At 43.6% G+C, this 17,341-nt stretch overlaps 1 protein-coding gene across 5 annotated transcripts in view; it reads right to left on the reverse strand.

Annotated features, from left to right (window-relative positions):
- CSNK1A1 (casein kinase 1 alpha 1) overlaps window positions 1-17,341 on the reverse strand; it is a 108,455-nt gene that overhangs the window by 69,552 nt on the left and 21,562 nt on the right. For all 5 annotated transcript variants that reach the window (XM_030212390.1, XM_030212393.1, XM_030212394.1 and 2 more), the window contains 2 exons: window positions 11,513-11,639; window positions 10,308-10,406 (listed from right to left, as the gene is read on the reverse strand). In XM_030212390.1, coding sequence (XP_030068250.1) covers window positions 10,308-10,406; window positions 11,513-11,639 — 226 coding nt within the window. The remainder of the gene's footprint in view (window positions 1-10,307; window positions 10,407-11,512; window positions 11,640-17,341) is intronic.

Raw genomic sequence — 17,341 nt, forward strand, 5'->3', positions numbered from 1 at the left:
TACATTGGTATTTGCGTTAGTCCTTGTATAACAACCACTGGTCTAGATTAATGGGTTTGTCTTGTTAATAACATGTTCAGCCTAAAAACAATCAGCTTTTTTTTTTTTGGTAACTCACATAGGACCATATTGGTTAATGTGCAGAATAGAAGTCGTGAGAAGAAAAGATGTGAGCTGTGTGGGAGGAAGGAAGAGATGTCTTTATATTGCTCTGTGAAAGAGAAAACTAATGTTCCATGGGGTGATGCAGGTGAGAAGGCAAATGCACATATGTGTTAAGCCATTCAAAAGGCTTCTAGAAGGTCACTAGGCTCCATCAGATGAAGTCACCTATCAGTCATAATTGTGCATCCTGCTTTTCTTCAGAGAAAAAAAAAAAAAAAAAAAGTGGAACTTGGGAATGAGATAAAGCAATCCACTATAAGGGACCTTTAAAAATTCCACTTAAGTACTTACTAGTCTTTATCTATAAAACCATTTGGCTGCAAGCCTTCAATAGGCAACCCCTTGAAACAAAACTAAGTCGTATGTTAGCACTGGTTTTATCTGTTAGTGGCTACAAGTTGGCATTCATACAGGCAACACAAAGGTAAACATTTTTAAATTGTTAATAGTGCCCATAAAAGTACCATAATCTGACATATTACAATAAGAACTGGAATCTTGCTTCCAATAACTTGTATTGATTACATCACCTAGTTGGCAATTTATAAAATAAAAATGCAGAGCATGCTCATTGCTTTGCCAATTGCTGCCTGTCTGTCCGAACTTAACAATGACAATTTCAATGAAGCATAAGAATTTAAAAAAGAACTTCTAGAAAAAAAAAAAACAAAAGCATGCATGCACCACTCACAGATAGTTTCTTAATTTGGTGTTTAGGCAATATATTTATTAACAGTTCATAAATCTTTCTTGAAATATTTAAACAATTAAAGGAAATTAAAGTCGAATTAATTTGTTCTGTGATCCCTAATTTATAGCAGCACATTTGTTTCACAGCTGAAAATTTAAAAAAAATAAAACAAAAAACATACAACTTAACCAACAGTATCCATTATCAGAAATGGTGCGTATAGCACTCAAGGGCTCATAACGGGGCCGATTTTTTGAATTCACACTATCCATGACATCTGTATACATTTGATCTAAGAATAATTTGTATAGTTTAGCTATCCTGAAAACTAAAAAAAGTTGTTTGTGGTACTGTCCCCCAGATGGGGACATAAACTAATCAGTCAAATGTGTGCTACCCAATTGATATTAATTGGCACTAATTTGGATTTACATTTGCATCTGTCTATGCACTGTGCGTTCAAGTGCCTTGCGCGTACCCGATAGGGGGCAAGGCCACAGGAGAGGCAATCCAAATTTGTTATAGAATACTGGGGGTTACACCAGCTGAACCTAGTGTAAATCCTGGCAACAGTCCTCATGCCCAAAGCTGTGCGCAGAAATCCTATTTATAACGGGTGCTCAGTCCAGAGTGGGTTTAAAAAAAAAAAAAAAATAGCACTTAGCACAGATTTTTCCCAGAACCTAAATTTGAGCACCATTTACCAAATCTGGCCCCGTTTCAGAAACTACATGATTAACGTATTAAGCACCGTTTCTTATGTCACAGAACAATTGAGACGGCTAATGCTTCTAGAGAGGTTTCACTTTTAACCAAAATACAGAACACATGACCTACTACTTAATCACTGTGAAGTATATTTACATTTGTACTTTTAAGAAACCGTTATCTTCAAGCCCAGCTATTTACAGTTTAAAAAAAAGTTAATATATGCCCATATTTCAGGCCACAAAAAACAAAGGATTCGAGTATGTCATCTCCTGTATAAATACAAAATGCTTAGAACCAGTAAGTTTCATATCTATAGCGCCCAAGAATTGGTGTGGTGCTGCTGACTACTTGTCCCTGGAAGCATGTCAAAATTGCTAGTTAACTAGGACAAACTGAAAGGAAGAGCTGTTTTACTGAAAGACCTGTTAAGTGACGAATTATCAAATACACAAATGAACTAAAATAACTGCACAGGAAAAAAAAAGTAGGTTGATCACCTCTATAAGCTGTATAACAACAGTTACCATGGAGCTGACGGTCAATTGTCTATTTCTAACACCCCTGAAATCATTTAATGTACCAGTGAGAACCAAGTAAAAGGGAACATGAACAAGCTAAGACAGTACAAAAAAAAAATTCTCCATTACTTTTTAAAAATTCTTAGTTTTTCCTCATTTTCTTAGGTTTGTAAAATACGCATAGAAAACAGTTCAGTATACAGATGAGTGAAATGTAGTCATGCCAGTAAATTTATTTTTCCTTGAGTCCTACTAGACCAGTCCAGACCAGCAGATGGAGGCAAAACTGGTGATGTCACTGGAATAGCTGTGCAAGGACTGATGCAGCCCTTAACTATCCAGAATGCCACTGCCCAAAGCAGAAGCAGGTCCAACTTGCCACATCTGCAACTTAACATAGCTCATATTGAAGATAGCCTACTCACATTCCAAGTTTGTAGATAAAGTCAGAAAATGTATCTCTTACAGTAGTCTTCCAAGGCAGGTCCTGGACTAGTGTAGCAGGACTCAAGGAAAAGGAAATTAACAAGTATGACAATCTCACCTTCCTTTTCATCCTGCTAGCTAGACCAAATCTAAATCAATGGCATGTACAAAAGCAATACCTTACCAGGTGGCCCACTTAAATCACCCCTGGATAGCATGTCAATCTTGTAGTGTTTCATGAAAAAATAAATCAGCAACCAAGTCACCAGTCTTCAGATGCAGCAGCCCTCATTTCTGCCCAGGATGCCACCTGGATGGAGTAGGATTTCAAGCCTGTCAACACCACTTTCCTCCATATGGATGCAGGCTGCTTCAATGGCAGCTTTAATCCAGCACATTGAGGACTTTCAGGCTGCTTATCCCTTGCATATCCCAAGGAAAAGAATGAAAGTCTATCCAATAATCTGAAGGCATTGGTAACTTCTAGATAACAAGCTAGATCTGGAAGACTTCCAAACTGTGAAGTTGCTTGGCCAAATGAGTGCTTTTGGTCCAAGACACTGCCTGATAACAGAAAAACAGAAACAGAAAAATGTTCCTTCTGAAGAAACGAGAGAAACATCCACAGAGAACACTTTATCCAAGGAGAACAAACAATGGTACCTACTGGACCAGGCCTCCAGCTCCAACACCTATCTGGTCAAAGAAAAGGCAGTTTTCAAGATAAGATCCTTAACCAAAGCATCTGTCAGACTCAGATGCCCGGACTAGTGAATATCACTGGGATGGGAACCGAGCCCACAGGGACAAACTTTGTCCCAATGTTATTTTCTACTTTGAAGCCCGTTAATGAACTGGACTGTTATTTATGTTTCAGTGATGCAGACGACAGTATTTTTTAAATTTTTTTTTGAAAAAGCAAACATGCTGGCCACAACTAGCAAACTTTGCATGGGGGGGGGGGGGGGGGGGGGGGGATCTGTACATTCCTGCTAGCAGCACATCTTCTAAGACATCTTTCTACTGCAGGAAGGACTGTGGAAGGCAAGAGAGCTAAACTGAATCCTGAGATTTAAGACTTACTCATCCACAGATTTAAAAAATCATAACCGTGCTTCATAAGGCATATTTCTCGTCCACTAGGGCATGCAGAGCGGGCTGTATTTTGTAGCCCTGGACATTTTAACAGGGTGAACCAGGATTCCTTAGGGTAGTAGAAATCAACTATTGTTGGGGATGAAAGGGTAGAGGGTGGTTGGGAGGGGGGCGGTTACTATAGTTGCTCATTATTGCTTTCTTTTTGTGATTTATAAAAGTTGCACAGCATATTGCTCCTTTTTGTAGTTTAATAAAAAGATTTAAATATAAAATCATAAGTGTTCGAGGCTTCTACAGATGAGGACAGAGCCCACGGGGACAGAGCAGAACCTGTAGGGATGGGGTGGGGACAAACTTTGTTTCCATGTCATTCTATAGCCCGAACAAAAATCTAACACCAGCTTGAGATCCCACTGCAGAATAGCCTACAGTGGGGGATGGGAGCAGCTTCACTACTCAACACACACAAAAAATACAATATCCAACTACACCCTCACCTGGCAGGTTCCGAGGATCTTGGTCCTGGAAACACAAGAGAACTGCTACCTAAACCTCCAGGGAGTTGAGAGCCAAGCCTTGCTCGAGGCATCTTTGAAAAAGTTCTACAATCTTAGGCACTCCTGCCTGCGAGGGAGAAAGGATCCATGTATCAGCTCTCAAAGAGCTGCAAACAAAGACATGGGCCAAGGAAGTGGAATGCCTCCAGGTTTAAGACAGGCAGAAATGACCCCCCCCCCCCCCCCCCCCACGGATCCGGTACCACCTCTCAAAGGCTACACCATAAGCCAGAAGAGATTGATATTCTTTATTTACCACCAAACCTTGCCCCTGCCAGGCTGTCTCACCTGGAGATGAACCAGGGGCAGTGGAGCCAGTCTAGAACAAACAGCATGAGAAAGGGGTGGCTAGCTGGTCTGCTGAGAACCTAGCCAACCAGGGGCCATGGAGATACTGACATAGAAAGAGTTGCACTAGGTATTTATTCCTGCTGAGCTGGGCTTCTTCCTGAAACTGAAAAATATGAACACAACTGGAATTCAGGCGAGTCACTATTAGGTTGAAGCAGAGGAGACCCCCACTGATTTACCAGGAGATGAAAGGCTGAGGGGCACAGCTCCCACTCCCACAGCATTCCAGCTAAGTCCATTTGCACCTTCTCCATTACTGCAATATGAACGGCCAAGATGGAGGAAAGATGAGTCTCAGCCCAACTGCAGATCCATATGGCTTTCAGGGCCATCATTGCTTTCCAGGTGCCCCTGCCACTCACCCGAAACACCAAGAGGCCTGGCTGACATTCATTAGTGTCCCTTAGAGCACTGCAGAGTATGAGGCTCCAGAATAGAAGTGTGCACAGGGGTGGGGACAATGGGAAATCTGCAAAAATCCAAGGGAATCCACGGGGCATGAAAGTTCAGGTGACCCCTGTCTGTCCAACCTAGAAGAACAACAGTGAGCATCCAGAAGCCACTGAGGCCAGGTCTTACTGAAGTCTTTCACTAGCTTCTTTAAATCCTTCCAACACAGCAGGCAACCCTGAAAAAGCAGCTTATGTATGCTTTGAGGCCACCATCGGCTGCCCTGTAGCACGGCCACAGCAACCCTGGGCCATGACCAGAGGTTAGGAAAAAAATATGCACCAAGTCATAAAGGACATCAGCCAGAAGGCCACCCCATGTTCCAAGTGCCACACTTGGAGGTGCTGAACCCAATGCATCAGGGTGCGATCTGTGTAGCACCCCAAGTGTTAAGTGCAGAGGAGGAAAAGGAATGCTTGAGCTTTTGCACCACCTTCATATTGTGGGCCTCGACTTGGATAATCACCACCACTGGAATAGTTCAGCATCTGTACCTCCATTTGCTAGTAGCTAAACTCAGCCTATTGGTCTGGACTGTCTAGCAGGATGAAAAGGAATTACAGTTTAAAAAACCCTGGGTGATTTAAACTTGCATTCTGTAAGGCAATGAACTTTGCCTGCTAGAGGCAATGTACATTCTCATTCCCCTAGTCCAAATCCTTGGTGGCCAGGGGGAGGAGGGGGTGCTAAGAAATTCCCCAGCCTACCCAGTAAATGCACATACAATGGGCAGCAACACACTGAATTTGGATATTAGAATTCCGCTTAACCGTAAAGTTCAAGGAGGAGGACTACGTTGGCAGGTTACATCCTAAACGAACTTGTTATATTTATAAAAAGATTATGTAACATACTAACTTCGTCAAGTATATAACCAATCATGAACACGTGATTGAGGGCTTAGGTATAGGTGGGGTAGAATGTTGTGCTAGATAGAAGTAAACCATGTACAATAAGGTTGAACTTAGAAGTGGTTAAAATTTAAGGAGTTCTGAGGTTTAAGTTCTAGTTTCTGCTTCAATCCGGCTTTCGCCCTCTACATTCGACTGAAATAGCGCTCACTAAAGTCTGTAATAATCCATTCCTCGCCAAATCCAAAGGCCATTACTCCATCCTTATCCTCCTAGATCTATCCGCTGCTTTTGACACAGTCAATCATAGTCTTCTTCTTGCCACACTGTCCTTGTTTGGATTTCTGGTTCTCCTCTTATCTCTCCCACCGTACCTTCAGAGTATATTCTGGTGGATCATCCTCCACCACCATCCCACTCTCAGTTGGAGTACCTCAGGGATCTGTCCTTGGGCCCCTTTTTTCCCCATTTACACTTCTTCCCTGGGTTCTCTGATCTCATCTCACGGTTTCCAATAACATCTTTATGCTGATGACACCAAGCTCTACCTCTCCACACCTGACATTACTGCTGAAACCCAAGCCAAAGTTTCAGCCTGTTTGACCTACATAGCTGCCTGGATGTCACACCGCCACCTGAAACTGAACATGGCCAAAACTGAGCTTATTGTCTTTCCCCCCAAACCCACCTCGCCTCTCCCCCCATTCTCTCTTTCAGTAGATGGCACCCTCATTCTCCGTCTCATCTGCTTGCAACCTAGAAGTCATCTTTGATTCATCCCTCTCCACTCATATTCAGCAGACGGCAAAAACCTGTCGCTTCTTTCTCTTTATCAACAAAATTCACCCTTTCCTCTCTGAGCACACCACACACACTCTCATCCACACTCATTACCTCTCGCCTAGATTACTGCAACCTGCTCCTCACTGGCCTCCCACTTAGCCATCTATCCCCCCCTTCAATCTGTTCAGAATTCCGTAGCACATCTTATTTTCCACCGGAGCCGATATGATCACATCAGCCCTCTCCTGAAGTCACTTCACTGGCTTCTGATCCGTTACCACATACAATTCAAGCTTCTCCTACTAACCTACAAATGCACTCACTCTGCTGCCCCTCCTTACCTCTCCACCCTCGGAATGTAAGGGGAGATGAGGGTGGAGAGGTAAGGAGGGGCAGCAGAGTGAGTGCATTTGTAGGTTAGTAGGAGAAGCTTGAATTGTATGTGGTAACAGATCGGAAGCCAGTGAAGTGACTTCAGGAGAGGGCTGATGTGATCATATCGGCTCCGGTGGAAAATAAGATGTGCCACGGAATTCTGAACAGATTGAAGGGGGGATAGATGGCTAAGTGGGAGGCCTTTGAGGAGCAGGTTGCAGTAATCTAGGCGAGAGGTAATAAGAGTGTGGATGAGAGTGTGTGTGGTGTGCTCAGAGAGGAAAGGGTGAATTTTGTTGATAAAGAGAAAGAAGCGACAGGTTTTTGCCATCTGCTGAATATGAGTAGAGAAGGAGAGGGAGGAATCAAAGAATCAAAGATCTCCCCTTACATTCCTACCCGGAACCTCCACTCACTGGACAAATCCCTCCTTTCTGCTCCCTTCTCCACCTCCACTAACTCCAGACTCTGCCCTTTCTGCCTCGATTCACCCTTTGCCTGGAATAGACTTCCTGAACGGATACGTCTGGCCCCATCCCTACCCATCTTCAAACCCTTGCTCGAAGCCCATCTTTCGACTCTGCTTTTGGCACTTAACCTAACCATTACTCCTCTATTCAATACCACTACCAATCTGTATTATGCATTTGCATACCTTGTCTTTAGCTGTTTAGATCTATTAGTCTGTCCCTATGAACTATTGTGTAATCAGATGTACTATGCTGTCCTAATTTGATTGTCTCTGTTATGTCCTTTAGATTGTAAGCTCTTTTGAGCAGGGACTGTCTCGCTTCGTGTTTGACTGTACAGCGCTGCGCAAGTCTGGTAGCGCTTTAGAAATGTTGAGGAGTAGTAGTAGTAGTGTATTCCATAGTTCTGTGCCTCTGCCCTGTAGGGTGACCTGAAGGTTTGTTTCAATCAGCAGGTTTGGGTATTAGGTATGACAAGCTTTATGTCTTTGAGAGACCCAAGAGGTCTCCTGGGTTGGTAGACATGTACAGATGTTTGTTTGTATCCTGGTGATAGGCCATAGAGACCTTTGAAAATTAAGATCAGTAATGAATTTGATTCTTACTTTGCAGGAAAGCCAATGAAGTTTTTAAGGAAAGGGGTGACAAGATCTGTCCACTAGCCTCCTACAATTAGTTTGGCTACTGCATTTTGAACAATCTGAAGTTTTCTGACAAGCTTTTCCTGCAGGCCTAGATATGCTATGTTGCAGTAGTCCAATGTAGGTAGAATCAGTGCTTGTATAATGATTTGGAAATGCTTCACTTCCACTAGATATTTGATATGTCTGAGGAGTTTTAGTTTGTAGAAGCATTTGCGGGCTACGTTATTTGTGTGGCCATAGTTAAGTGTGAATCCAGGTAGAGCCCTAATATTTTACCTCTGACTTAATGGTTATTGGGGAGCCTGCTAGCTTGAGTAGTAGATTGGAAGGGTCTAATGAGTTGCTCCCAATTCATAGGATATTGGTTTTGTCTGGATTAATCTTAAATGAGCAAAATCAGTTGAACACAGAGTTGAATACCTCATTCATCTGGGCATATACTGACGTTTGGTTTTTGCCATGTGACTAGAAGTATGTCGTCATCAGCATATGAGAAGTATTTGATCCCAAATGGATTCAGTATGACCCCTATGTCTTTGAGGTAGAAGTTAAATAGGATTGGGGATAGTGGGGATGTGGAACACCAAATTCCATGGCTCAAGAGTGCAAGAGATTGTCCGAAGCGATTTATATTGTTTTGGAGTGGTTCTCCAGATTCCTACAACTCCCATGATGCCTACTTCAGCTAGCATTTTCAGTAGGTGATGGTGATTCACTAGGTCGAATGCAACTTGATAGGTCCAGTTGCATAACAAAGATTTGTTGACCTTTAGCCATCAATGACCAGTATTCTGAGAGTAGTCCTGCTATTACTGTTTCTGTGCTATAAAGGGGTCTGAACCCGGTTTGCATGTGATCTAGTAATTGATGGTCCAGGCAGTCTTGGAACTGAGTGGTAACTATCGCTTCCATGGTTTTTGTTAACATGGGGATGTTAGCCACTGGGCGGTAGTTCTTAAGGAGAGATTTATCGTGGGACTTGCCTTTTAGGAGGGGTGTGAAGAATATTTTGCCCATCTCCCTGGGAAATTTTCCCTCAGATATTGAGGTTTCTATAAGCTTTCTGGTATAGTCCACTATGGATTGCAGGGCGAGTTTGAGAAGCTCCGCTTTGCATGGGTCCAAAGGGTAGGATCTTTTAGAGAATTTTGCTAGCGTAGAACCAATTTGCTGTGGGTTTATGGTAGAAAGGGTGTCCCATCTGTCTGCAGGGCATTTATCTTGTGTTAAGCGAAAGTATTTCCATTTTGCTTGCTATAAACACCGTTTACAGTAAACATTAACCTAGGTTAGTAAACAGAGGTTTACATTATTAAATTTTTCAGATTACACAATCCTCATACACAAACTGACTGCTTAATTAATGCAAATTACAAGTCATTAAAAAGTTAAATGCAAGACTCACTTTTTACCATCTGGAGGCATATTTTTATTATATTTCTTCTCTTCTTGTGAGCCGTCATAAGGTGTAGCTACCTTGCGTTTCAGAGAAACAGCTAGGGGCAGAGTTCATGATGTTGGGACTTCTAAAATGGCCACCACTTATACAGTAGGATAAAGCAGCACTGCCTAGAAGATTTTACTTTGGCGCTTCCTCCATCTTATGCCTATACCTGTTTTGTGTTAACAGATGTTCTCTTATTGGCAAAAACGTAAAAATGGACACGAAAGGCTTCTAAATAGGAGTATTACTATAATAAAAGTACATATTTAATATATGCAGTAATGCAATGCTTGCTTAACAGATTTAGGGCTCCTTTTACGAAGCCACAGTACTGATTTCCGTGCGGCAAATGCAACAAGCCCAAAAGAATTGAACGGGCTTTATCACATTTGCCTCACAGGGCATCACCACCACGGCTTTGTAAAAGGAGCCCTTAGATTCAAAATGGAACAGTTAATTGGGAGTTTCTAAATTTCACACATTTGCAAGAATGAAAAATTTAACAGAAAAAAAAAAAAAAATATCCTAGTAAGTTTAGAAATTATATGACTTACTTTAAACAGTCAAGTAAAGTAATATTTCTAAAGATATCCACCTGCTGGTAGAGGGACATAACCCACAAAGTCTCTGGATTAATCAGAGAAACACTATGGAAATTGTTATTTAGAACTAATCAATGTTACGTTTTAGCACCCCCCCCCCCCCCACATGATTTCAAAACTTACATCAATGCTATTAAATGAGTACTCATACATGATTGGTATTAAACTAACCTTATTACAATGACGCCCGATACCCATTAGGAAGTTATCTGGTTTAATGTCTCTGTGTATAAAATTCTTTGTATGCACATATTCAATTCTACTGATCATCTGCAAATAAAATAAAATTATTAGTGCCTGCATATGAAAGCAGAAGTTACAGCAGTAGAGTTAGTCTATACACAAAACATTCATTCACTGTGCTAAACACCAGAGTCAAAACCCAGATTTTACTTAATAGTAAATTTTTGCATTTTTGCACTATTCATAAGCTGACATTGCTGACAATTTTTAGCACAGATATATGAATACAGAAGACGCAATAAATGTTTTCAGTGCATTACACCTATATGAACCAAACCCGTTGGTTTTAAATATATCATTAAGTTTAAATACACCATTAATTTGTATGTCTTCATTTTGTGCTATGTGATGCAAAATTTACAATGTCACACTCCAAAAATTAAAAACAAATGTCCTCAGATCAAATTAAATTTGTACAAGTATTTCCCAATGACAATTAAAAATCTAGAGAACTTCTCCCAGACATCCTTTTATGAATTGGTTTGTACAACAGTCAGCTTGCCTGAGGCAGACATACATATATAGTAACATAGTAGATGACGGCAGAAAAAGACCTGCATGGTCCATCCAGTCTGCCCAAGACAAACTCATATGTGTATATCTTACCTTGAATTTGTACCTGTCCTTTTCAGGGCACAGACCATATAAGTCTGCCCAGCAGTATTTCCCACCTCCCAACCACCAGTCCCGCCTCCCATCCCGGCTCTGGTACAGACCGTATAAGTCTGCCCTCCCCTATCCTCGCCTCCCAACACCAACCCCTCTTCCCCCCAACTGCTCCACCACCCAATTTCAGCTAAGCTTCTGAGGATCCATTCCTTCTGCACAGGATTCCTCTATGCATATCCCACGCATGTTTGAACTCTGTTACCGTTTTCATCTCCACCACCTCCCGCGGGAGGGCATTCCAAGCGTCCACCACCCTCTCCGTGAAAAAATACTTCCTGACATCTTTCCTGAGACATATTACGATATTAGGAAACAAAAATAAAATCCCACCGATCTTTAGGGTTAGTTATCTAAACTGGAGGTAAAGCAAACTGTTGCTTACTTGACATGGCCCTGGTATCAACCATTGTAGGAAAAAAAAAATAACGAAAAAAACTTCAGTACAGTACGAAAGTATCACATACCTGGTCAGCTAACATAAGTACTGTTTTCATTGTGAATCTGCGGGAACAGAAATTGAAGAGGTCCTCAAGGCTTGGCCCAAGCAGATCCATAACTAGAACATTGTAATCCTTTTCCTGACCATACCACCTGAAATGGATTCAAATTTAGAGTTAATTCAAATTGAAATGAAAAGTCTGGGCATAAGTTACACAACAGAAATATTCCGAGAAAAGACTTCCCCCATATCACTTTGTTACAGTATTTCAGGGAGGCAACAACTTACGTCAACCATACTTGAAGAACTAAAACTTCACCGTTTGGTTACATGTCAAAGCACAAGCAGGACAACAGATGCAGATCAGAGTCAATACAAGGATAATGGGACACAGAAAACGTTAAAGGAAAAAAAGATTGAATACAAAAGCCCACTCAGCTATATGAAAAACTTCAGAGAGCCAAAGGAGTAAGAATATAAGCTAGTATACAAAGTGGCAGCAAGGCTTACCAAGCTTTCAGGAAGGCTAGGATAACCTTACAGACTGACCATAATTTCAACCACTATCAGCAGTACAATTGAATCATCTTGCAAGGGGCCTGGTTGGAACAATCATGGTTACAATCCCCATCTCTCACTAATGTTGGTAGCTATTACTAAAAAGTTCTATTAGTGAGGGACCTTAGCCAGTGTGGGACTTCTAAGAACACACAAGTATGACTACAAAGCTTGGGATGGCCTACAAACTGATGGAAAGTATGGTAACCAAAGGAGGAGTGGCCTAGTGGTTAGTGTGGTGGACTTTGGTCCTGGGGAACTAAGGAACTGAGTTCGATTCCCACTTCAGGCACAGGCAGCTCCTTGTGCCTCTGGGCAAGTTACTTAACCCTCCATTGCCCCATGTAAGCCGCATTGAGCCTGCCCATGAGTGGGAAAGTGCGGGGTACAAATGTAACAACAAAAAAAGTTACATAAACAAATTCTCAATATTACATGAATCACAGTCAGGCTTTCTCCACAGCACAGAAACAGTATTACTCACTCTTCTAGCCAAATTCAAGTAGAAATAGCAACAAGCAAAAACATCCTTCTCCTCCAATTCGACATGTCTAGTGCATTTGACATGGTAAACCATAATATATTAATAAGATTACTAGATAAGTTCAGGATTGGTGGAAACATACTTAACTGGATCAAGGGCTTCCTAACCAGAAGAACATATCAAGTAAAATCAAACTGAAACATATCACCGTGGAAAGCAGACTGGAGTACTGCAAGGATCACCGCTATCACTGATCCTATTCAACTTAATGATAACCCCACTTGCCAAGTCCTTATCCAACCAAGGCCCTTTCACATATGCAGACGATGTCACAATATACATTCCTTACAAAACCAAGCTGTCAGAAATTACCAACAAAATCAAGCTCGGCCTGATCATGGATTCATGGACAAATGCATTTCAACTAAAACTCAATCAAGAAAAAACTCATTGCCTCATCCTCTCATCCCAACACAGCGTGGACATCCCCACAAATATCAACACCCCAGATCACACCCTTCCTATCTCAGACAGCTTGAAAATCCTCAGCGTTACAATGGACCATAAATTAACACTAGAGAGCTAAGTGGCATCCACAAAAAGAAAATGTTCCACTCAATGTGGAAACACAAACGCGCGAAGCAATTCTTCCCGAGGGAATGCAATGGAATTTATGCGGGATGTAAACTTCAGACCGCTCAAGACACGGCAGCTAGGCTTATATTTGGTAAAACACGATTTGAAAGCGCAAAAACCCTCTGCGAAAAACTACACTGGCTCCCAATCAAAGAACAAATCGCCTTCAAAATCTGCACCCTGGTTCACAAAATCATCTACGGAGAAGCCCCGAGTTACATGACAGACTTGATCGACTTGCCAATTAGAAATACATCCGAATCAACACAAACTTATCTAAATCTGCACTACCCAAGCTGCAAAGGACTTAAATACAAAACAACCTACGTATCTAGTTTTTCCTACATAAGCACACAATTGTGGAATGTATTACCAAAAACCTTGAAAATGACGTACGACCACCTAAGCTTCCGGAAATCACTAAAAACTAACCTGTTTAAAAAGGTATGCCCTACCAATCCAACATAAACGCCTATTCTCTGCAACACAACCAAACTAAAGCATGTAATGGACATAACACAACTCTTCCGTCCTCAGATTCCCTAATGTGGATGTGCCACATGAACTTGATCTTACCACATCACCCTGTATTTGCTCACACCGGAGCCAGCAAAGGCCTCTCTGGTACTATGTAAGCCACATTGAGCCTACAAATAGGTGGGAAAATGTGGGATACAAATGTAACAACTAAAATACATGTGAAGATGACAACAGAGACCAGGATCATACAATTTAAACTTGTTTTGGATAGGTACAGAGGGTCCTTATTCCCTCTCATCTATTAAGTTACATTTGTGATTAAAATTTTCACTTCTATACAAGTCAAAAAGTAGCAAAAAATGGGAAAATTAGGTTCTTACCGTGATAATTTTCTTTCCTTTAGTCATAGCAGATGCAGCCATTACAGATGGGTTGTGTCCCTCAACCAGCAGAGGGAGATAGAGAGCACACTTTTTCAGTGCCTCATACCAGCTTGCTCCACTGCCTCTCCAGTATTTGAAGCTTCCAAAGCAGTATGGCAAACCGCAATGGGAATAACATGAGCTTTCCTCACAGCGAACAATGGCCCTACAACAAAGGGCATTAACTCAGAATGGAGGGAATGAAACATCCTCCCGGAGGGCATAAACTCATCCTCCACTGAGACATAACTGGAGGGAATAAACTCATCCTGCCGGAGGGAATAAACTCATCCTCCAAAACATGAAACTGGAGAGAATTAAGTCATCCTCCCTTAATTGAACAAGAATCCTGAAGACTGTTTTCCGACTTTCTCCCAAGGACGGAATCTCCAAGAAACATGAACAGAACCTGAAATAGATTTACAGCAGATAGCAATCAGGGAGGGATCATGGCTGCATCTGCTATGACTAAAGGAAAGAAAATTATCACGGTAAGAACCTAATTTTCCCTTCCTTGTCATCAAGCAGATGCAGCCATTACAGATGGGATGTATCAAAGCAATCCCTAGATAGGGTGGGAACAAGCCACACCACGCGCCAGCACTTGCGCTCCAAAATGTGCGTCCCTCCTGGCAGCCACATCCAGCCTGTAATGTCGGGCAAAAGAGCTTAAAAGCCCATGTTGCTGCACTACAAATCTCTTGAAGAGAGAGTGCTCCAGTTTCAGCCCAAGAAGAGGAAATTTCTCTAGTGGAATGCGCCTTAAAGGCATCAGGCGGAGGCCGGCCGGAAAGCAAATAAGCTGAAAAGATAGATTCTTTGAGCCAGCGGGCAATAGTGGCTTTAGACGCTGGAGACCCTCTGCGAGGACCTGATAGCAAAACAAACAGGTGATCAGAGGTCCTGAAAGAGTTAGTAACTCGCAGATACTGTAGCAGAGTCCTGCGCACATCCAACAGGTGCAATTGCCCAAAAGATTCTGGAAACTCCTCCTTGAAAAAGGAGAGCAAGAAAATAGGTTGGTTTAGGTGAAACGCTGAAACCACCTTAAGCAAGAAGGAAGGAACGGTCCGAACCGTGACCCCGGACTCTGAAAATTGCAGAAAAGGGTCTCTACAGGACAGCGCCTGAAGCTCTGACACCCGTCTCGCCGAAGTAATGGCCACTAAAAAGATGGCCTTCAGTGTCAAATCTGTCTCTGAAGCACGCCGAAGCGGTTCAAAGGGAGCACCCTGAAGGGCCTTCAGCACTAGCCCCAGGTTCCAAGCTGGACAAGGTGCACGCACGGGAGGACGGAGCCGAAGCACCCCTCTAAGAAACCGTGCCACATCTGGATGAGCAGCTAAAGACACGCCTTCAACCTTGCCACGCAGGGAGGCCAACGCTGCCACTTGCACCCGCAGGGAATTATAGGCCAAGCCTTTTTGTACACCATCCTGCAAAAAGTCCAGAATCGGCAAGACAGGAGCCCGCAGGGGTGTGATCTCTTTGGAAGCACACCAGACTTCAAACTGGCGCCAAATCCTGGCATAAGCTTGCGGGCTTGCAGGAGAGTGGTAATTACTTTATTGGAATAGCCTTTGTCTCTCAATTGCGCCCTCTCAATCGCCAAGCCATAAGACCAAATTGGCCAGCGTCCTCCATGGTCACCGGACCCTGTGACAACAGGTTGGGAACCAGAGGTAACTGAAGGGGATCCTCTACGAGCATCTGTCGGAGGTCCGCATACCAAGGCCTCCTGGGCCAATCCGGGGCGAGGACAACCACTTCTCCTGGATGCAGCCGAATCCGCAGGAGCACTCGCCCTATCAAGGGCCACGGAGGGAGCACATACAATAGGCCCGGAGGCCAGGGTTGAGCCAAGGCATCCAACCCCGCCGAGCGAGGATCTCTCCGTCTGCTGAAAAAGCACGGGACTTTGGCATTGATGCTTGTTGCCATTAGATCCATCACGGGCTTGCCTCACTTGGCACATATCTGCAGGAATACTTCGTCTGCAAGGTCCCACTCCACTGGATCGATCTGATGCCTGCTTAGATAATCGGCTTGCACATTACTCTGACCTGCAATGTGAGCTGCCGACAGAAACTGTAGATGCAGCTCGGCCCAGTGGCAAATTTGTTTGGCCTGCGCGGCTAGAGCTCTGCACTGAGTGCCGCCTTGTCGATTTATGTAGGCCACTGCTGTCGTGTTGTCCGACATCACTCTGACAGCCAATCCTTCCAGGGTCACTTGAAAAGCCAGAAACGCCTGAAACACCGCTTTCAACTCTAGGCGGTTGATGGACCACTCAGACTCCTCGGGTGTCCATAGACCCTGGGCATGCTTCCTCTTGCAATGTGCGCCCCAGCCTTTCAGGCTGGCATGTCACCACTAGGCACCAATCGGGGAGCACCAGCAGCATTCCTCGCCGCAGCATGCTGTCTGAGAGCCACCACTCCATGCTGAGTCGGGCCACAGGGAGCCAAGAGAGTCTGCATTGATAATCCTGAGATACTGGAGACCATCTTTGGAGTACAGCATACTGTAGAGGTCTCAGGTGCGCTCTCACCCAGGGCACCAGTTCCATGGTGGCCGTCATTGATCTAAGCAGCTGGACAATGTCCCAAGTTCGCGGGCGGGGCAGCCTCAGGAGCAGACAGACCTGATTCTGAAGCTTGCACCGCCTTTGCTCGGGTAGGTACACATACCCCGAGGCTGTGTCGAACCTGGCCCCCAAATATTCTAGAGACTGCGAGGGGGTCAGGTGACTTTTGGCCAAATTGACGACCCAGCCCAGAGATTGAAGTACTGAGACCACTCTGGCTGTTACATGCTGACTCTCTGCAGCAGAGTTTGCTCGAATGAGCCAGTCATCCAGGTACGGGTGAACCCAAATACCCTCTCGCCTTAGAAAGGCAGCTACCACCACCATAACCTTCGAAAAGGTGTGGGGAGCTGTGGTGAGGCCAAAAGGCAAGACCCGGAACTGGAAATGCTTTCCCATCACCGCAAACCTCAGAAACTTCTGGTGCGGGGGTCAAATTGGTATGTGCAAGTAAGCTTCTTTCAGGTCTAGAGACGTGAGAAACTCTCCTGGCTGTACCGCCGCAATGACGGAGCGCAGGGTTTCCATGTGAAAATGCCGCACTCTCAGGGACTTGTTTAATTCTTTTAAGTCCAGCATAGGGCAAAAAGACCCTCCTTTTCGTGGCACCACAAAGTAGATGGAGTAGCGGCCGCAGCCGTGTTCGGCGGGAGGTACCGGGGACACGGCCCCTATCTGAATCAGACC

The sequence above is a fragment of the Microcaecilia unicolor genome, chromosome 8, assembly GCF_901765095.1.
Source record: "Microcaecilia unicolor chromosome 8, aMicUni1.1, whole genome shotgun sequence".
Taxonomy (NCBI): domain Eukaryota; kingdom Metazoa; phylum Chordata; class Amphibia; order Gymnophiona; family Siphonopidae; genus Microcaecilia; species Microcaecilia unicolor.